The 20432-nt window shown below is 35.7% G+C and overlaps 3 protein-coding genes across 5 annotated transcripts; 2 read left to right on the top strand and 1 right to left on the bottom strand.

Moving 5' to 3' along the window:
• Positions 1-324: 324 nt before the first annotated feature.
• Positions 325-5059, bottom strand: LOC147474203 (isocitrate dehydrogenase [NADP]). Of its 3 annotated transcripts, none has more exons than XM_086586544.1 (15): positions 4606-5059; positions 4310-4353; positions 4105-4214; positions 3980-4017; positions 3620-3697; positions 3483-3536; positions 3258-3359; positions 2957-3152; positions 2660-2728; positions 2374-2489; positions 2205-2239; positions 1977-2119; positions 1756-1878; positions 1572-1661; positions 325-646 (listed from the first exon to the last, which is right to left on the bottom strand). In XM_086586544.1, the coding sequence occupies exons 1-15, from the start codon at positions 4811-4813 to the stop codon at positions 637-639; spliced, it is 1416 nt and encodes a 471-aa protein (XP_086442670.1). In that variant the 5' UTR covers positions 4814-5059; the 3' UTR covers positions 325-636. The 3 variants fall into 3 exon arrangements, with proteins under 3 accessions (XP_086442670.1, XP_086442671.1, XP_086442669.1); XM_086586545.1 differs by having other exon boundaries at positions 1580-1661; XM_086586543.1 differs by lacking the exon at positions 325-646 and having other exon boundaries at positions 1568-1661; positions 4606-4961.
• Positions 5060-8373: 3314 nt separating this feature from the next.
• On the top strand, positions 8374-13212 carry LOC147474202 (2-oxoglutarate (2OG) and Fe(II)-dependent oxygenase superfamily protein). Its single transcript, XM_086586530.1, has 3 exons — positions 8374-8967; positions 9064-9385; positions 12727-13212. Exons 1-3 carry the CDS (start codon positions 8786-8788, stop codon positions 12994-12996), a joined length of 774 nt encoding a protein of 257 aa, XP_086442656.1. The 5' UTR covers positions 8374-8785; the 3' UTR covers positions 12997-13212.
• A 441-nt stretch (positions 13213-13653) lies between these two features.
• Positions 13654-17991, top strand: LOC147474201 (cyclin-A1-4-like). The gene is made up of 11 exons (XM_086586529.1): positions 13654-13961; positions 14303-14696; positions 14866-15002; positions 15983-16075; positions 16155-16288; positions 16395-16470; positions 16588-16664; positions 16757-16790; positions 16883-17032; positions 17120-17254; positions 17565-17991. Exons 1-11 carry the CDS (start codon positions 13806-13808, stop codon positions 17628-17630), a joined length of 1452 nt encoding a protein of 483 aa, XP_086442655.1. The 5' UTR covers positions 13654-13805; the 3' UTR covers positions 17631-17991.
• Positions 17992-20432: the final 2441 nt, after the last annotated feature.

Genomic DNA, 20432 nt, shown 5'->3' with positions numbered 1-20432 from the left:
ATTCTTACAGTGGTGTCCTTATGCGACACTGTATATCAACCCTCGAGAACCAGGTGGACAGCCTTTCCAAGCAAGTTATCACTACAATAACCGAATGTACAAGAATCTTGCACAGAGACACTGAATCCCACGAAGATGAAAATCACATTCGAGCTGGTAATCTGTGTGGTACAATAACAATATTGCATAACAAGGGTTAAATTTTACACTCACAAAATTGAATACAAACATCACAATGAAAAATCTCCGGCCAGAAGCCATTTGCCAACTAAGCTGAATGATCTTATCAACAGCTGCAGCATACGACAAATCAGAGAAGAAAAATGATGAATCTTCTTAGCATTATCTAATATAGCTACAATTCTGATTATCCAAATGTAACTTTTCTTGTTCAGTGTTCACCCAAAGAGCATTTTACTACTTGAAATAGCATTCAAATAAATCCAGAATAGAGAAATTGTCTACAATTACAACCGAGAAAGGGTATCTTGCAAAATACAACTCATTTCTACCAACACAAAATAGCTCCACACACTCCCAACCCTATTTTCTTTATTTGTCTCGGTTCTCACACAGACCAAAATATCCTCCACATCCTAATCAGCCCTGCAACCAAACCAAAATATCCTCCACATCCTAATCAGCCCTGCAACCAAACAAGAGATTTAATCAACGTCGGTCTTCCAAGGTAAGTAGAATTTGGGTACAAACAGCAGAACCAAAAAGACGGGGATACAACAAAAGGTTGCAATAACCACAGCTAACCAAACTTGGTTAACACCAAACTGCAAATTTTCTTTCCCAACATCATATAACACCAAGCTATGCATTTCTTTCTCTAAAACCTGTGTTAATATGCCAAGCCCACCTCATGCACTTCAGCCACAATGACTTCACCTTCACATGCATTTTTGTTAACACTTTTACATAGCCAAGGTTCATTTATTGTGTTCAAACAAGAATGACTCCATGTGCATGCGTCAATTTTTATCTTTTCACTTTATCAGGCAATTGAGTTTAATTTCTTTATTCCATTTTATTTTGGGATGAGGATCCCCAAGTGAACTGCCCTGCACAGAAGTAACAATACTAGTCCTATTGCTTTCCTCCCATTTCTACAAATCCACCTTGCACTATCCGATGCGGCTTGGAAATGACCATCGTCATTAAACAGAGTAACACACTGTTTCCATCAGTAAAGTTGATCAATTGTATTCACATAAAGCATCTAAAATTACATTCTAGATCTATCCAGTAACTTGCACATGATCAAGATACATATCTAACTGACGTAAAATTTTGGACTTTGTATTTCCTTTTGAAAACTTAAAATGACAAAACCTAAAGGTCCATTTTTGTGCACTATATCTGTCCTTAGCAGCTTTGTTCAAAGCGTATGACATTTACAAGTACAGTCGAATTAGTTTCTCTATAGGCTTTGGACAGCAGATTCATTAAAAAAAAAACATATATCATAATCCCGAGTGTATGCTGTACTTGTTTCAAATGAAGTGAATCATTCAAAACATGAATTATTTTTGTAAAGCATACTAAATTGAATAAGAGTTTACAGCTTTGCCTTGATATAAAGTCTTGCTCTCAGCTCCTCCGCAACAGCATCAATGAATTCCTCAGTGTTCAAATATTGGTCCCTGCTGACCCTGGATATAAACGAAAGGATAAAGTTGTCAGGGAAACACAATCATGGGAGCAGCAACAATACATACTAATGGATACCCTAGTGAGGCAACATACTTGGAACCATGGATTAAAAGCGCAAGATCCTTGGTCATCTTTCCAGCTTCAACAGTGCCAACACAAGCAGCCTCCAATTTTTGAGTAAAATCCAACAATTTAGGATTATCATCCAACTTTGCCCTGTCAACATAATATTCACTTTAGTATATAAACTTTCTCACATTGGTAATGAACATCCTACTATGTGAATTAGAAAAATGGGGAAGGCACACATATACCTGTGTGCAAGCCCTCGCGACCATGCAAAGATTGAAGCAATGCTATTTGTACTCGTTTCACCTCCTTTTTGATGAACACGGTAATGACGTGTAACTGTGCCATGGGCTGCTTCAGCTTCAATGGTTTTCCCATCTGGGCAAACCTGAAACCCCAATCCATACTCACATAAACCCAAGATGTCTAAACAAGGAAGAGAGGACATAAAATGCGGGTGTTTCAAAACATACCAGAACTGAAGTCATCAATCCAAGAGAGCCAAATCCTGCAGACAAGATAAAAAAGTGGATTGCAATTAGGCAGCATTGAAAGTGTGAGATCTCTTAGCAATGGGGTTAATATGCTAGCACCACTTTACAGTAATACAGCTTGGAAGATGGAACTTGTGACAAACCTTACCTTGGGCAAGGAAATCACTCTGCACGTCTCCATCGTAGTTCTTGCACGCCCAAACATAGCCCCCTTCGCTTTTAAGAGCATAGGCAACCATGTCATCAATTAATCGGTGTTCGTACCTGCCCAAAAAATTGGGAACTCAAATGTTAACAAAACATGTTTACAACCAACAAAACAAGTGCCTGTGGAAATATTCACCAAATTCCTGCAGCTCAAAAAATTGCATGCTCTAATGTTAACAGTACAGGTTTACAACTAACATAACAACTGCCAGTGAAAGATATCTCACCATATTCCAGCAGCCTCATACTTAGATTTCCAGTTAGCCTCATAAACTTCTTGAAATATGTCCTTGAACCTTTCAGAGGGGAAAATAAAGGAAAAACATAAGCGTGACTTCTATTTTACAATAATCTCATTCCATTAAGCTCAAATTACAATTTAATTTGTGAACTTAAAACAGATAGTGACCTCTTTAATTGCTTCTATTCTACCTTTGTTTTTATGGATAAATGGGGAACTCTTTTCCATGAATGTTTGCCAGAATAAGCGAGTAAAAAGAAAAGGGACGAAACCCACCACATACCTTCCATCATATTTCTTAAGAATTGTATTTTTTGTGCTAAGGTAGAGTGGCCACTTTTTCTCATAAGCGGTGTTCATTGAAGCCTCAGCAAAAGAACGAATGGACTCGTCAGTGTTATACATAGACAGGGCTACTCCTCCAGCGCCAGTGAAAGTATAAACCTCTAATTCTGTTTTCTCATCTTGTCCTTCTGGTACTGAAACATTATCAAAATGACAGAAAGGCCACTGAGGATCTTTATTTCAGAAACATATGCATAAATAACGGTGAAAAATGCATCCAGTACAAGAGTTTTTCATACCAAAAACCATTTTCAGTTTTCCTGCTCCTTTGACGACCAAATCAGTAGCACGGTATTGATCACCAAAAGCATGCCTTCCAATGCATATGGGCTTGGTCCAACCTGGGGGAAGAAGATGTTAGTTTTTTTCCCCCTTCCTAATCAAGAATAAACCGGCATATTCAAGTAAATTACTATCTTTCTATCATCACAAAGAAGCGATGACATAATCAAAATGTTATTCACCAGGGACAAGTCGGGGAACATTTCTGCAGATAATTGGTTCTCTGAACACGGTACCTGTAGAAACAATTTTACTTAGATATTTCATTCTGAACTGAACGCTAATGCTTGCAACAATGAAGAAACATTATTGTTCTCACCATTCAAAATGTTCCTGATTGTTCCATTTGGACTTCTCCACATACTTTTCAAGGTAAACTCCTTCATGCGATCTTCGTCTGTAATGACAAAGTGAATCAGTCAAAATTTTACACTTGCCTAGGGGTAAAAAATTAAAAAATCCTATTTTAATATATGTATAATTTAACATTTTTTGTTTGTTTGTTGAGATGTAAAACATTACCATAGGTTTTAATTTTGTTTACCATTTCGCACTATACTGATGTGTTCAAAACTTTCCCAAGATAAAAAGATACAGAATAATGGGTTACATAATTCTATATAAGAAGAAACTTAATATTGTACATTATAGGAACAGAGCGTGAGTCAAGTTTATATACCAGGAGTTATAGTCGCACACTTGATTGCTACATTATACCTACAATAACCAAACACGTGTTAGCTAGACGTGGAGGCTGCATAACATTAATTATAGATATTAAACGCCATAGGGGGGAATGGTTACTTGAGTGTAGCTTCGGCACTTTCAATAGTAACTTTATCATCGGTTGCATCGCGACTAGGAAGGCCAAGGTCAAAGTACTTAATGTCTAAGTCCAAAAAGGGGAAGATAAGCTGTGAATACAAAACACAAATAATGTATTAGCATATTTGACTGAAAATGAAATAAAATATTGGATACATGAGCAACAATGTATGTATTAAACTACCTTATCCTTGATTGATTTCCAGAAAACTCTAGTCATTTCATCTCCTGCAATTGTAGACATAATAATATCCCAAAATCAGACAAAAGTTATTTGGGGATGATCTACCGATCCCGTTGACTTGGCATTAGAAGGATCGGTTGATATTATAAATCAGTCAAAAACTAATAAAATTGAATTAGTAATAACTAATCTAACAAGTCACCGTAATTATCAATTAAAAAAAATAGATGAATATCAACGACTACAGCAGATCTAAAAGACAGACATAATTATTAATTCATTTTCAAGAGACGCACCGTCCATCTCAACGATGGGATTGGTAACTTTGATCTTTTGGGAACCCATTATTATGTTTGTGGTGATCTTTTTTTTATTTTTATTTTTGCAGAAGAGAGTTTGGATCAAATAAAAGAGTTTTGAGAGCAGAGGTTTCGGTATTTTATAGTTGGTCCCGAAAATGTTGGCTGCTATCTTGTTTATGTTTGACTTGACCCCGTCTCTCATTTTATTTACTGAAAAACCAATACTTCATCCTCTCTTCCCAACTTCCTATCCTAACCTTCACCAACCCCGTACCATTTTCCAAAACCTATCTATCACAATGAGAAAAAAATATATATATAATAATAATAACTTTTGTATTCACCATTTTGAATCTCATCGTCACTGGCCTATTCAAATAATAAACTGGGAAACCGAAAAACCGAATCGAACCGGGTCAAATTAACGGCTTTTAACTTTTTTTTGTTCGGTTTTCGGTTCTCAAATGGCAAAACCGATTAGTTAGTTTTGGTTTTGGGGTTCGGTCAACCAATATAAACCGAACCGAATCGAGTACTAGATATATATATAAACTTTAAATTTTTTTTATCTATATATTAATATTAAAAAAATTCTGGATATTGGGAATTCATTTCCTATTGAAAAGAGAAATTTTAACACTTTTAATTAAAAACGGGAATCCTTCTTTTATTATAATATAAATTTCTCCAATATTGAAAAAAGATAAATCTAACACTTCTAATTAAAACGGAAACCCTTTTCCTATTAAAAACGGAAATCATACGTTTAAATTAAAACACTAATTAAAAAACAGGTTTTTAAAACTTAATTAAAACTATTTGTTGAAAAATTAATACGGGTTTTTAAAACTTGATTAAAACAATTTGCTATTAAATTAAAATGAGTTAGCGACGAAAACATGAATCACGATTTGTTATAAAAATATATATATATAGTTACGATTGTTGAGCAAATTAAAAATAACCGGTGCGTATGCACAGGTCCACTTTATAGTTATTATCTATATATATCACGAGATGATACAGTCTTACAAGTTGAAAAAAAAAACACACACACACACGCACAAATCTGACTAACATTATAAATCCCGCGATATGATTTCATACAATATATAGGTTATTACAATTTGTAATAAACTACTCGCTCGTAACAAAATTGTTATCCTTATAGACGTTTGGTGTTAATGGTAAGTCGGTTTTCAGATACCAAATTCATTTCTATAAATATGTCCACTATGTTGGTGTACCTGAATTTATTTCAATCTCGTGCCATAAGGGAAAGGGCAAGGTAGTGGCTAATCTCACTTTCAAAATTAGTCATTTGAGAAACACATTAATTACTAATTGTATATTCTCTATAATGTTTTTTCTCATTACAAACCAAATTTGAATTTTTCACAAAGAATTGACGCATGCGCAGATGTGAATACCTGTAGTCTAACAAATAGACCAATACTTTAATTGATTAGTGTGTTATATTACCTCAATCCAACAAAGATTGGTGAAGCCAACAGATATAATGCAAATCCTAATTTGAAACCCGACTTATTTTCACATCACAATACACACCATTAGGCTCTGTTTGGTAGCACGAATAGCAGATCCTATTCGTGGGTTAGGGCACACTATTCATGTTAATATAGTTGCTGGTGAAACCACAAAAAGGTGGATATTAGTATCTATATATGTGGGAGCATGGGATTACGATCTCCTTGTTTAGTTAGAAGGCACAAAGACAAAACAATAAAACATATATCAACGAAAAAGGAAAAAAATAGTTTTGTCTTCGTTCACAAAAAATTAGTCTCCTCTTCTCCCAATTTCCCACGATGAGCATCAAGCTTCTTTTCAGCCTCCATCCTATTATCAAGTAAGCTCTCATCCGCAACGCATCCACTTTATATATATATATATATATAGCCCGTCTCCTAAAAAGACCTTAAACAAGGACCTTAAATAAATACCGAATTTAAAACACCAACAACTTCACCTACAAAATGATTTATAACATAATATTTTGTGCATATGATATATTAACCATAAATAACAGTTATACAAAAATTCAACTCGTTTGACAATTTTTAACATTGACATAAAATGATTATAAAAATTATACATTTATGGACCTTTATATATATTTTCAAAAGTGGAAAACTATTTTATATAAGTTAGAGGATATCAAACGAGTTTAATTTTTATAGAGATGTTATTTATGATTAGTATATCATATACATAAAATATTAAATTTTAAATCATTTTGTAAGTGAAATTGTGGGTGTTTTAGATTTAGTACTTATTTAAGGTCCTTATTTAAAATCATTTTAGGAGCCGGGCTATATATATATATATATCAAAGACAAAGTAAAATCAAAATCAAAATGATCCTTCCACCCCAAGTAGTTTACTCTCATTTTCAAGCACTTTTATAATCTATTGGGATCAATCAAAAACATTTTGGGTTAAAGTAATATTAAGGCTTTTGTGTTTATAGGTTTGAAGAAGAATTTCATACTATATGAATCAGTTTTATGATGTATTGCTTGAAAGAATATCTGAAAAGAGAATGAAGACGTTGTTTATTTTTGTGAGATGATTGATTGTTGATTGTTGAAACATGGGCACAATTTTGGATATGTATTAAATTTCCCTCAAAACTTCGGTTTTTATTTTTATTGATAACATAAGTGAGACCAAACAGCTTCCCTACTAATTTTGTGTTGTTTATACATCAAATCTAATGTATTAGTTTTCATAAGCAAAGTTATCTATTACAGATTATTCTTATGCCAAACATAGCCTAAACAATTATATTAAAATGGGTGCCAAAACAAAAATTTATATTTTTATATTATTGCATATCTTCTCTATGTATAAACAACTCGTTTTGGAGCTGTATGATTGCATGTATATTGAGATGGTGGAAACATTTAGGGTGTGTTTGGAAGTTTTAGTTGGAATTATAATTGAAAATATAATTCAAAAATTTACAATTTCAAGTAGTTAAAATTCTTGAATATATGGAAATCTCAAGTTTCTGCCCTTATTTGATTTTGGGGATTTGAGGTTTCTATTCCAGTGCATAAAAAGTTGCCAAACAGGTTGACTTTTAATTTTTGGAAATATATTATGAATTCCACCCTAAATTTGTGTCATATTTCATTATGACCATTAGCAATAGTTAAAGTTATATAACATTAAGCCTTACTCACAAATGTGTATCCACAAAAATATTAGATAGTGCAACATATGTTGCTTTTCGCAAAAGATCAATAAAGATTAAAGATTTTTTCCACATTGATCAAAGTAATAACTCAATATACCATACACTTTAGGACATAAACACAAATTGATTATAAAACAAAGATTTAACCAAATCTTATAAAATCAAAATAATCATACGTGAGATTAAATGGACAATTATTCATAAAATTGTTTCTATTATATCTATATCTTTATATACGATTTATGTAAAAATTTATAAAATATGGATGAGCAAGAAACATAACGAGTAGCACCATTTTGTGTGGGCGAATATATCAAGTATATAACAATGTTTAAAAAATAATAATAATAATTAGCACGCTTCTCATAATTATTTATAAAACTCTTATCAATAAAATTTCCACTTGAATAAAAAAATTAAAATAAAGATAATGAATTTCGAAAAACAAAGAGAGTGAATAAAGTTTGTTTGTTTATTTTTTTAACTTGAAAACTCAAAAGTGAATCATATAGCATTTTTCGCACTCATCCAATCTTCCCGTTCTCCCGAGTGTTAATTGTTGCCTTTTTATTTTCATCTATATTCTCGTACCTCAATACTATTATTCTGTGATTAATAATCCCTCATCGCATAATAACATATTTATTATATTCTCATTCATGGAAGAAGAAGGCGTGAAAAAAAGAACAAGAGTACAAAGCATAGCAGAGACGACCAAGAGTGTCCCACCCCAATACATACAACCCCAACACAATCGCCCCAGCAGCTAAACATCACACCTCAAATTCCAACATCAGCATCCCCATCATCGATCTCTCCAACTTGGAACTTCAACACCTCTCCCGCGTTTGCAAACACTGGGGAGCATTTCAACTCACCAACCATGGAGTACCCAAACATTTACTTGACGCCATCAGGAAAGTGGGTCTCTCCTTCTTCAACGACTATCCCATGGAAGACAAACTCAACTACTCTTGCAATCCTAACTCTGCTGCCTCTCAAGGTTACGGTAGTCGAATGCTGGTGGATAAAGAGGACAGCGTGTTGGACTGGAGGGATTATTTTGATCACCACACTCTTCCTCTTTCTCGTCGTAATCCTAACAACTGGCCTCACTCCCCCTTTTCTTACAGGTACTTGTCTAATTATATTCAGCAGTTAGTTTGCAAGTTTCTTTGATAGAAATAGAAATAGAGACTGAGTTTTTGTTTTTGTTTTTGTGTATGTAGGGGTGTTGTGATGGAGTATAGTGATGAAATGAATGTTCTTGCTTTGAAACTGATGAGTTTGATTTCACAAAGCTTGGGTTTACCAACTTCATTTATTAAAGATGCTATTGGAGAGGTTTATCAGAATATCACTATCAGCTACTATCCACCTTGCCCACAACCTGACCTCACTCTTGGTTTGCAATCTCATTCTGATTTTGGAGCTATTACGCTTTTGATACAAGACAATGTTGGCGGTCTTCAGGTTTTGAAAGACGGTGAATGGATCACTGCTCAACCGATTTCTGATGCCATTGTTGTCATTCTGGCTGATCAAACTGAGGTGATTTTTCTCATTATTATTTCCCCCCTTAGTTAAAAGTATGGAATACTCAATATTAGTTTTGTCAATATTGAAAGTTTGCTAGAAAGCCTAGTCCACTGGTTCATGACCAAGAATACCATTTATGTCATTCAAATTTAGTGCTACTATCTCATGCTAAATACGTTTCTGCAAATTAAAAAGGATAACAATGGGATCACAAGTAAGATATTGACCATAACAATAGAACTTGATTGTGGAACTTGAGGTGGGAAGTGTAAGCTTTACAACCTTGTCATAAGAGTGTAGGTCTAAGTGGGATCTATGTAGTTTAGTGTAAGGCAACCATAAATGTGTTAACTGACTTCAGTTGATTAGTGACGATGGTGTTGAGATGGTGAAAGCAGTACAACTTGGAGGGATGGAATTAGAAATTAGTGTAGGTCTGTAGCAGATATCCCCCAAGATGATATAACATTTGGAATTATAAAAATGGGTTGATAGTGTACGATATTCACAACCAAGGGCTCCATTTAGAAAGAATGCAGAAGTTGTAGGGGAAAATGAATCCTAGAGTACTGCTCCTAGCTTGAAACCAAGGCTATGTTAACTATAGAGGTGCATCTTAGTTAATATTTCCATGTGCTAAAAACAGCTATCTTGTGTGAAACACAACCTGAAAATATTAAACAATCTCCAGAGTGTTCTTTCAGAATGTGGAGGTGATGAGGTAATACCGTATTAAATGGCCATAAGATTCAAGCAATTTCAGTTTTCAATAATTTCAATTATGTAAGGACTAATGAGTTAGATTGTGGATTACCCCAGTAAGTTTTTCTTCTTAACGTGTCATAGGGTTCTGACCCTAGGTTAACTTCATATAACTGTTGCTCTAGATAAACTGTGGTCGAGATTTTTCCGGTCCTATATGGGGTGATTCAAGATACATGTGGATGCGATATTGCATCAAAATTAGTATCAGGAGGCACACTATTGGTTTAGGATGTAGAAAAGCAGAAATGCCACATACATAAGGAATGTCAAGTTTAGGATGTCAAGTTTCGGCTAGAGGGCTGCCCCAGACAACTGAGTCTTTTGGTTTACTGATGTACACATTCAGCATGCTAGTTATTTGTGAATTTTTAAGATTCAAGAAGCAACATTATCACCCTTTCGTGCATATTGACTAATTCACTGGCTTTATTTTCTGAAGCACCCTGTTATCATCTTGCTCCGCATCAGTCCATGTTGACAAATATACAATGAGAAATAAAAACTCATGCATGATGTGTCCAATATTTCTTAGTGACTGATTCACAAATTACTCTCCTCCCCTACCCCTCTAGGAACTCTGTGATTTTCTCATCATTATTGTTAATTTTCCTCCTCTTTAGAAGTCTAGAATACTCATTACTGTTGTCATTCTTGTAATTTTGCAAGAAAGCCTACTGCCTAGTCCACTGTTTCATGCTAGAAAGTCCTATGATTTGATCATTAAGGCCTAGTGAATCTAAAAAGTTGACAAAAGTGCAAGTGTATCACTATTTAAGAAATAAGATGGAATCTTCAAATCTGGCAAGATGGAGTGTCCTATAGTATTAGTTTCCACCTCATTTTCCTCTCTGCATATCTTGAATCACAGTATAATTGTAGGATCTCGATACCATATTCATTTAAAAGCTAGGTTACATTGACACGGGTAGGTGTGTCCGTATCGGACACGGATACGAATTGTTGGACACGGCAAAATATCAAAATTCGAGGTAAATTACATGCAATATGTGTCCGACATGGATTTTTTTTCAAAATATGGCGTGTCCATGTAACCTAGTTTAAAAGTTAAAACAGGTATGGAGAGATCATGCAATATACTGATGACAGAATTAGAGCTGGATGTTGGATGCCGAGGTCTGAAAATTCAAGTTTTACAAGAGAGTAAAACCAACTTGGATTTTTGGAGCAGAGTGCTGGGCAAATGAGAACGATTTTGACTGTAGTGTAGCAGTGTGTGATGAGGGTGTTGGGAGTAGAAATGATACAACTAGGTAGGATAAGATTAAAATGAAGTTCAGTATATACAAGTTGAAGGTTTGGAAGTCTAAGAGGTAGAGGCTGACAACACCAACTCAAACCTGAGAAGTTTAATATAAATCGTAGAGCATTGCTCCTAGCTTGAAACTGATGCTATGTCAGTTAAAGAGGTGTCTTTGAGTTGATATATTTGTGTGATAGAAACAGCTATCTCTTGTATTTGAAGAACAACCTAAAAACGTCAAACATCTTTAGAGTGCTCTTTTACGATGAAGAGGCGACGAGGGTACTAAAAGGTCATAGCGATTGAGAAAATTCAAGTTTTCAACAACTTCATTTATGTAATTAGTTACACCGGAATTTGGTTTTTACCTGTTCCAAGTCAAACGGTTTTGATCCTAAGTTCAACTTCAAGGAACTGGTTGGCTGGCCGTTCTCCAGATAACCCTACTCCAGATTTTAAAGCCTTTTATGGGATGATTGAAAATTGGTGTAGGTGTACTTCCGTAGCAGAGTTAGAAACTATAGGGCATTTTTGGTTCTTGCAATAGGATGGTGCTGCCTTCAGAAAACCAGAATGACTGGCATGGCCAATCAAGTTTAAGCTAGAGAGGGTGCTAACAGATAACCCAGTCTTTTTGGTTTTCTGATGTTTATTCAGCAACTTAGTGGATGACTGAAAATTGGTATAGATGTAGTTTTGTATCATAGTTAGAATCAATAGGACATTTTTGGTTCTTGGCACTGCTTTTAAAAAACTAGTGTTGCCACATCCCCCAAGGACTCGCACGGTGAATTAAGTTTCAACTAGAGAGGGTGCTAACAGACAACCCACTCGTTTTGGTTTTCTGATGTAATTCAGCAAGTTAGTTAGTTGTGAATTTGGTGAGTGCTTCAAGTGACAACCATACTTTCACAAGAAATTTTCTGTATTGGACTAGGTTACCTTTCCTGACCCAATCCTCTTATGGAACTCCTTGATTTTTCTTTACATTGTTACGAGTTACGACAATAAAAAAAAAAAAAAAAAATGTTTCGAGAAGAATTTCTTACAGGTTTAAATGCACCTTAGGAACTTACGATTTGTTTTCTCAATACAACAATACCAAGTATTTGTGAAGTATATGAATCACCTTAAGCAATTGTTCGCTGACAATGTGAATTCGCATTTTGCAATGACATCTCTTCGTGTATTATATACAATGATTCATATTGCTTTTTCTCGTGTAATGTTGTTCTCTTTATCAGTAGCACAGTTACATTACACTGCTTTTCTCTTACATAAATGTTATTTGTAATGTTCTCTAAACATTCTTATTGATTCTCTGTAGATTATAACCAATGGCGAATATAGAAGTGCTCAACATCGAGCTGTCACTAATGCCCAGCAGGCACGATTGTCAGTGGCAACGTTCCACGACCCTGCAAAGTCAAGGAAGATATTTCCTGCTACCCAGCTTACTAGTGAGGACTGTCCAGCTCGATATCAAGAGGTTTCTTATGGGGACTATGTTTCGTCATGGTATTCTAAGGGGCCAGAAGGCAAAAGAAATCTTGACGCCCTTCTTACTGGGGCACAGGAGAAAGTCGTGGTGGAATAGAAGCAGTCATTGTGATAACTTTTGTGTCTATGCTTGTGTCCTCAGTCTGGACATATTCCTTGACTTTGGCCTCTTGTCTAGTAATATTTCAGTGTTCTGAAGATGTGATCTGTGTAAGAACAAAAATAAGAGAGGAGTATGTGATGGGATGGAAAACTGTTGGTCCTCCAGTTCAGCCTGGTCTAGTTTTTGAACTAAATTAGAAGTTTACCAAAACCACTGGGGCGATGTGTGCATATCTTATTATATACGGCCTTGAAGCCACAGAAACAGTATATCTCATATGTGCTAGACCCAAATCTAAGCAGTTTGAAAGCAAGAACGTTCGTTTTCATCCCTATCACAACAGCCTACATCAAGTAATTGAGAGATCCTAGTGAATGCAACTTGTCTGGCAGTCCAGTGCAAAGTTGCAAGTTGCAAATCTGGGCCAAAAAAGGAGTGGGACAAGAATATATTTGTGATAAAGTTGAGTTCAATAAGCAGGAAATAGGACTGGCACATCTCAACGTTACTATGCAGAGTATGGTACAAGACAAAGAAAGTCAATGACCCATCCAAAATACCCGTATGTCATAATATAGTTTGAATTCGAAATTCAAACCGGGGCGTTTGGGGTTGCACGCTCCTGATGCACAAGTAACGATCACCTGCTTTACTACTTACTCATTTATTATTATTTTAATCCACGTAATCTGTTCTTTCAAACTCCCCCTTTCCCTCTCTGAAAAACAATAAAGATCACCCTTTTATCATTCTTGAAACGCCCCAACTTCTCTCTCTCTCTGAAAGCAGCAAGAAACAAAGAAATGTCGACCCAGAACCGGCGTTCATCACTTTCTTCGTCATCAAAGAGGCCTGCGTCAGAGAATAATAATAAGTTTGTACCCATTATTCCGCCTCTTCAGGCCAAGAAACGAGTGGCCCTCGCTAACATTACCAATGCCTCCTCTCGCAGGAACCAGGTGGAATTTTATACTATCTTGCTTGCTTATGTGTTGCAGTTCAATTCTTGATGCTTCATCTCAAACAACATCAATAATCTCTTACTTTATTCAATATACACCCCAGGATTTATTATTAGTTAGGGTTTAGATGTTTATTAACTTTCATTTTTTTATGCTCCTACTTCTGCTATATGTTAAGGCAGAATATGAAGCATGAAGATACATATTTTACTTAACATTCTTCTTGCCCAATTGGCATATAACTTTACTTAACATCTCTTTGCTTTCAGTTAATTTATTCTTCTTTGTTTCATTCTAGATTTTATGCCATTTTTTTATTATGTCATTGGATCTTCCAGTCACTTCTCAAGGCACCTGGCGCTACATTCTCAAAGCCGACCAAGGGGCTTTCTGCTTGCACTAGTAAAACAGGATTGCGTCAGAACTCTGTACCTGCATCCTCGGCTTTAAAATCTCGCGCAGCGCCTTCTAGGAAGGATAATACTTCCCTCCCCATACTTGGTATACATGCCTCTACTGTTACTACCCTTCTTGGCCAGTCCAGCATGGATATTTCTCCCAGTCGATCAGGTGGAGGTTCAGTTTCTTTGGACGAAACTATGTCAACTTGTGATTCTTTCAAGAGCCCGGATGTTGAATATATAGACAGTGCTGATGCTTCAACTGTTTCTTCAATAGAAAGGAAAGAAAATAACAAGTTCCACATCTCTGAGCGTATAGATGCAGCACCAGGTATCATTTTCCTTAACCAAAACCAAAAGTATCATTTGCGTTCCTTGATTGTTTTGACTTGTTATGTTCTGCTATATCTGGTCATTTGGTGTATCATTTGCACTTTGAACTAGAGGTCCTTTTAACATTTGTCATCTTATTTGATTTATCTCTGTTGTTTCACTTTCAGGAAATATCTGTAAGAGGGAGATGCATATGGAAGTGGAAACAAGTGATAAATTTGTTGATCTTGACAGCAACCTTAACGACCCTCAATTGTGTGCAACCATTGCTTGCGACATTTACAGGCATTTGCGTGCATCTGAGGTGCAAATCTTTCATTTCAATGACTACATTCTGATCTAGCTTATACTGCTTGATTTTTAATTACTCAATTGGGGGACTTATATAGGTATTTGCTTATAGGATACACTTTTGGTATTTGCATTGCTCAGAAACCGTATAACCTTTGTTTTCTTCTTCATGTTTTAGATGCTTTTCTGGCTTAATAGATAGGAATCTATCTACATTGGATTATGGATACTGATTTGTGAGTGATATGCACCTTTACCTGGTATCTATTAATAGTGTCTGACAAAACCTTGGTTTGAATATTTGTTTGTATTTTCTCTGCACATTCTTGTACTATTTTTTCTTGATGAATCTTGTTATGTACTTTTGAATCTAGAAGATTTATTGCTGGGGGGTCTTGACGTTTACCACATTCTTAATCAATAATCACAGTTCCAAACTATTATGTTGATCCAGAACACGAGAAGCATATATCTATGTTTGCACCTTCTGGGATTACATATAACAAAGATTACAAGATTAAAGTATTAAACCATATAAATCAGTAAACTCACTTATGCAGAATTCTCAGATGGTAAGAAACGATTTTCTGGATCGGTACTAGTGTTACATTGCTATGTTACTGTTTCTAATCGAACATTGCACACACTTATGTAATGTTAAACCCTCTACTAGAGTCACCACAAGGATTACCATGTGAATCTGTAGTTAGACCACACTACTTAAGTCGAATATGTTGTGGAAGAAGATGTACATCTGTTCCAGTATCAGTACCAGTTTCAAAGGTAGCAGTTCTAAATTCTGGTAGATAATATAATCTCGAAAAGTTGAAACATGAACTCATTCCATGCATGGTCCATAAACTAGCTTTATATTGTGGATTATGTTAAAAAGCATATAATGTGAACTTTTATTTGAACAACCTTCATCACTTGAATATTAGTAGCATTCTCACTCAAAATATCTTGTTATTTCACCCACTGGGGGTCTAACAGAACAAGAAAAGACCTTCGATGGACTTCATGGATGGTGTTCAAAAGGACATCAATGCCAGCATGCGAGCAATACTGGTAGATTGGCTTGTTGAGGTATCCACATGAACCTTGAAAGACTTGAACTGCTTTAAATGTTCAAATTACTCAATCTTTAACTTTTGCCTCCTTACAGGTTTCTGAAGAATACAGGCTGGTACCGGATACATTGTATTTGACTGTTAACTACATTGACAGATACCTCTCTGGCAATGTGATGAACAGGCAGCGTCTGCAATTGCTTGGTGTCGCCTGCATGATGATTGCTGCGTAAGATTCAGTTGTTGTTTCCTTGACTGTTTGTTTTTTCTTATTGATGCATCCTTTTTTTATAGTGATTTCACCAAAGGTTGTAATGTATGAATTTTTTTTTCAGCAAATATGAGGAGATCTGTGCACCACAGGTGGAAGAGTTTTGCTATATAACCGATAACACATACTTCAAGGAAGAGGTGTGGGTTCTATCCTTGTACAGTTGAATCACCACCATTTGTTTTCCTTCATACATTGTCTTTTAGTAAAACTTCCCTTCTTAAAATGTAAAAATAATGTAAACTTAATTGTTTCAGGTTCTTCAAATGGAATCTGCAGTTTTGAATTACTTGAAGTTTGAAATGACGGCCCCAACAGCTAAATGTTTTCTCAGGTAATGGTTAGCTTTTGTGAATTTGGTCACTGGTTTTTATATGTGTGACTTCCTCTGGGTATTCATGTCTGATTTCTTGATCCTTTGAACAGGCGTTTCGTACATGCTGCTCAAGGAAACACTGAGGTATAGAACACCTCCCCTAATTACAGCTAGCAACACATGTTTTACCTTTCAATATTTAAAGTACGGTTATCTTTACCAACTGTGCTCTTTAGGTTCCATCATTGCAACTGGAGTGCCTCGCTAACTATGTTGCTGAGTTATCCCTCCTCGAGTATAATATGCTTGGCTATTCACCTTCACAAATAGCAGCTTCTGCAATATTTTTGGCGAAATTTATATTGTTACCAGGAAAGAGACCATGGGTATGTGTCTTCTTCTTCCTCTTCTTCTTATTTTATTGCATTTTCGGACTACTGATTTTATTTTGGTTTTGTAATTTGGTGATGCAGAGCATTACTTTGGCTCATTACACACTCTACAAGCCTTCTGAATTACGTGAATGCGTGCAGGCGCTACATTGTCTTCTATGTAACAGCCATAACACTAGTTTACCTGCTATTAGAGAGAAGTACAGTCAACACAAGGTACTTTTAGTCTCTCTCCATTAGAGTATCTGCAACAGTATTGTACTTTGCACCTAGATGCATATAGGACTAACTTTTGATATGGTATCTTTTTCTGGTGATATCGAACCAATGATTATAGCTAGTTTTAGAACTTAATAACCTATGTAAGTAGATTACAGGTAGTAGCGTGGTTCTACTTGTATCAAGTTCTTCTCAAATGATTAGCTATTTAGATTGTTAGAAGTGTTAAGAGTGAGCTTGTTTTGGTTAGGTTACATGATTGGATTGTGACTTAAGGATCTGACGGATATTCACTTATTTTTTTCAGTACAAGTTCGTGGCTAAAAAGTATTGCCCTCCTTCAATACCTTCAGAGTTTTTCTATGACCTCTAATATGCTTGAGAGACAGTTGAATGCCCTTTTGGAGAAAAGCTGAGATGCATGCACATAATTGCTGTCAGGGTGCTGGTTTCGTCATTCCCAACGGTGCCAACGTTGCATCTTGTGTGGAGTTCAGTCTGCTCTTCTGGATGATCTCTTTGATCAGACAAACTCCCCAAAGGATGGTAATCTTATGAGGCTTCTCTCCCTGGATATTTAGACGTTGTATACTACTCAAATTTCCATCATGTATATAGAACCAGTTCAAGTTGTTTTTTTGTTTTTTCTGCTTCAGTCAATTGTCGGGTAGATGATGTAGCTGGTAGGTTCATCATACATTACAAAATGATCTCAATTTTGCGTTGTGATTCAAGAGGAATGCTCTAATCTGTTTATCTAGTTGCAATTCTTAGTGTAATATAGCAATTCTTTTAAGCTCTACAATGTAGATTGTGAAATTAGAAACTCAAGAACTTTGCAACATCTAAAAAGTCATCAAGATAGAACAAGGTCACGGCAACCCTTCCATAAAAATTGTAATAGTAAAGATTCGATTGCTAAGGCAACTTTGTTATCAGCAATGCACGCCAAAGGAAGCTCATAGATTTCTCAATTATATTGTCTAAATAACATAGGGAAACAACAGACCTTAATATTAGCAATTCTGTTCAACTTATGAATTGAAACGGTTTCCAGGATAAATGGGTAGATCAACGTTCATTGTCATAAAAACAATTTTGATACTCTTGTTATTCACATTATGAAGTGCTGCACTCCGAGTCATCGGGAGTGCAAGGATGACTCAGAGTTGGGAGTTAGGACAAGATTAGAGTTACCCCACCCAGGGCTGGCTCTGAGATTATGGGTCCTAGGTGAGTTTTTAAAATCGGGCTTTGTAAAACCCTAAATATTTAGTGAAATTGTAAAAAATCATATACATATTGTTTATAAGTAATAACTAATCTTAACGCTCTCTAAACATCAAAATGTGAGTGATCTATTTGTTATAACCTTACATTTGTTTTATTCTAACCCAAATTCGATTCTAAGTAGAGGTATTTTTCACTAATTGAATACAAAACTGGGTCTACTGTAGTATTTGGTCACACCATTTTTCACAAATTGAATACAAAACTGGGTCTATTGTAGTATTTGGCCACACCGCGTGGGGGCTTTATTTCGTGGGGGCCCCTGTCTATGCTGCTACCCATCAGAGCAGGCTCTGACCCCACCATGAAAATGTCATAAGCTCAAAATAAATGAAATCACAATATATATAATATAATATCTTTCTCATCTTGTGCCCGTCTCGATCTTCTTGATAGGATGTAGTCCTCACTCCTGCTTATAGAAGAGTAAAATGATCGAGTTTGCAAGACTCATTCGGGAGGGTAGCTTGCTAGCATTTCTCTTACAAGATTTGAGAATAAAATTGTGAGGACGAGGAAGACGTCATGTGCCAACCTAGTTGCTTGAATTCTAAGTAACAACGTGGGAAACCATCCTTTCGTATATTAACTTATTTTGTTATAATTGCTCGGTCAGCCTCCATTTTGAAGTTAACCAATTAATTATATTCCACTGAGTCTCGACTTTTTTTCCTTTACAATCCCATGCAAGTAGTGGAATGCAATCAAAATGATTGAGGCCCACTGTTCCGCATCCACATAAAGACATATAGAGAAGCACTTGATGTAGATCATCACATATAATTTCTCACCATCATGATGAACGCTGATATGCCAACAAAGAGCACTACATACTAAAGAGTCTTGTTGGATCAGTATAGTTTAGGACTTTTTTTTTTAACAATGTAATTCAGCTCTAAGCCTAGGTACGTAGTCTCCCAAGCAACCCTGAGATGTGGCCCATGATCTCGTTGGCCTAGGCAGTCTTTTTTACCTGGTCAAACAAATTGGGGTTCAGCACAACTGTACTACTGTATATCAGTCATTCTATCTGAGAGAATTTATGTGGGGGAGGTGTAGGAATGAGGATGTTAAAGCTTATAAAGTGATGGATCCCTAATATGCTTTAGAATCAATCTGTTTGCTTTTTCTTTTCCTTAGTGTAGTCTAAAGTGAAATGCTCCTCGATTACATACCACTAGTAATATGCAAAACACGAGAAAGATGGTCCGACGCTCCTTCCCTCCCCCTTCCCAAGAGCAAGGCATCTTTACTTAGTATGTAATACCTATTTTAGAGTTGGTGAAACTTGACATGCATGATCTTTGTTTGTTATATAAAATCTTCCTTTATTTTCGTGTTGTTTATAATTTTATATGCTTAACGTAACGTCGTAACTATATCTTTACACACTACGAGTCTACGACTAATTTATGTTTGCCTCCAACAAGTAAATCTATAAGACTAGCTAGGCAAATATGAAAATTCGAAAAGAGTCGTGTATAAGATATGTATTGTTAATATATATTGGATTTGAAAACGTCCAACATAAATCTATTTTGGCACTTAGTACAGTTTGGTCTGTGATGTGGTCGGATGCTGGTATAGTATTTCAATCCAGTCTTGTTAATAGTGCCCCTAGAGTTTAAGGTATTACAGTACTCAAATCCAGAGTACTTACTGTGTTAGGATATATCTGTGGATTATGAGCAGGTATCAGGAGAAGTAAGGTACCCGCTCAATTACTCTGTTGGGCCATGGTGTCAGCTCTCTGCCCTCTCTACTTGATAAAGAGAAGCATGCAGTAATTAGGAGGTACCATTCCAAGTGGTCATGTGAGTCACTTCACAAGAAAAGTAATGGCATTCTAAATTGTTACATGATCAAAAACGTTTTGGTGGGAGGG

This window comes from Coptis chinensis, unplaced genomic scaffold, assembly GCF_015680905.1.
Source record: "Coptis chinensis isolate HL-2020 unplaced genomic scaffold, ASM1568090v1 utg1247_pilon_pilon, whole genome shotgun sequence".
Classification (NCBI taxonomy): domain Eukaryota; kingdom Viridiplantae; phylum Streptophyta; class Magnoliopsida; order Ranunculales; family Ranunculaceae; genus Coptis; species Coptis chinensis.
Note: the sequence above shows the minus strand (reverse complement) of the source record. Positions and strands in the feature narration are given on the sequence as shown.

What these genes read in the sequence shown, in the direction of transcription:
- LOC147474202 (XM_086586530.1), top strand. Translation starts at nt 8,786, where the DNA reads ATGGAAGACAAACTCAACTACTCTTGCAATCCTAACTCTGCTGCCTCT. An exon ending in CACTCCCCCTTTTCTTACAG is followed by an intron (nt 8,968 to 9,063) that starts GTACTTGTCTAA and finishes TTGTGTATGTAG; the next exon opens with GGGTGTTGTGATGGAGTATA. An exon ending in TTCTGGCTGATCAAACTGAG is followed by an intron (nt 9,386 to 12,726) that starts GTGATTTTTCTC and finishes GATTCTCTGTAG; the next exon opens with ATTATAACCAATGGCGAATA.
- LOC147474201 (XM_086586529.1), top strand. Translation starts at nt 13,806, where the DNA reads ATGTCGACCCAGAACCGGCGTTCATCACTTTCTTCGTCATCAAAGAGG. An exon ending in CTGCTCAAGGAAACACTGAG is followed by an intron (nt 16,791 to 16,882) that starts GTATAGAACACC and finishes TGTGCTCTTTAG; the next exon opens with GTTCCATCATTGCAACTGGA. An exon ending in AGAAGTACAGTCAACACAAG is followed by an intron (nt 17,255 to 17,564) that starts GTACTTTTAGTC and finishes TATTTTTTTCAG; the next exon opens with TACAAGTTCGTGGCTAAAAA.
- LOC147474203 (XM_086586544.1), bottom strand. Translation starts at nt 4,813, where the DNA reads ATGAGAGACGGGGTCAAGTCAAACATAAACAAGATAGCAGCCAACATT. An exon ending in TATGAGGCTGCTGGAATATG is followed by an intron (nt 2,490 to 2,659) that starts GTGAGATATCTT and finishes TTTTTTGGGCAG; the next exon opens with GTACGAACACCGATTAATTG. An exon ending in GATTGATGACTTCAGTTCTG is followed by an intron (nt 2,120 to 2,204) that starts GTATGTTTTGAA and finishes TTGGGGTTTCAG; the next exon opens with GTTTGCCCAGATGGGAAAAC.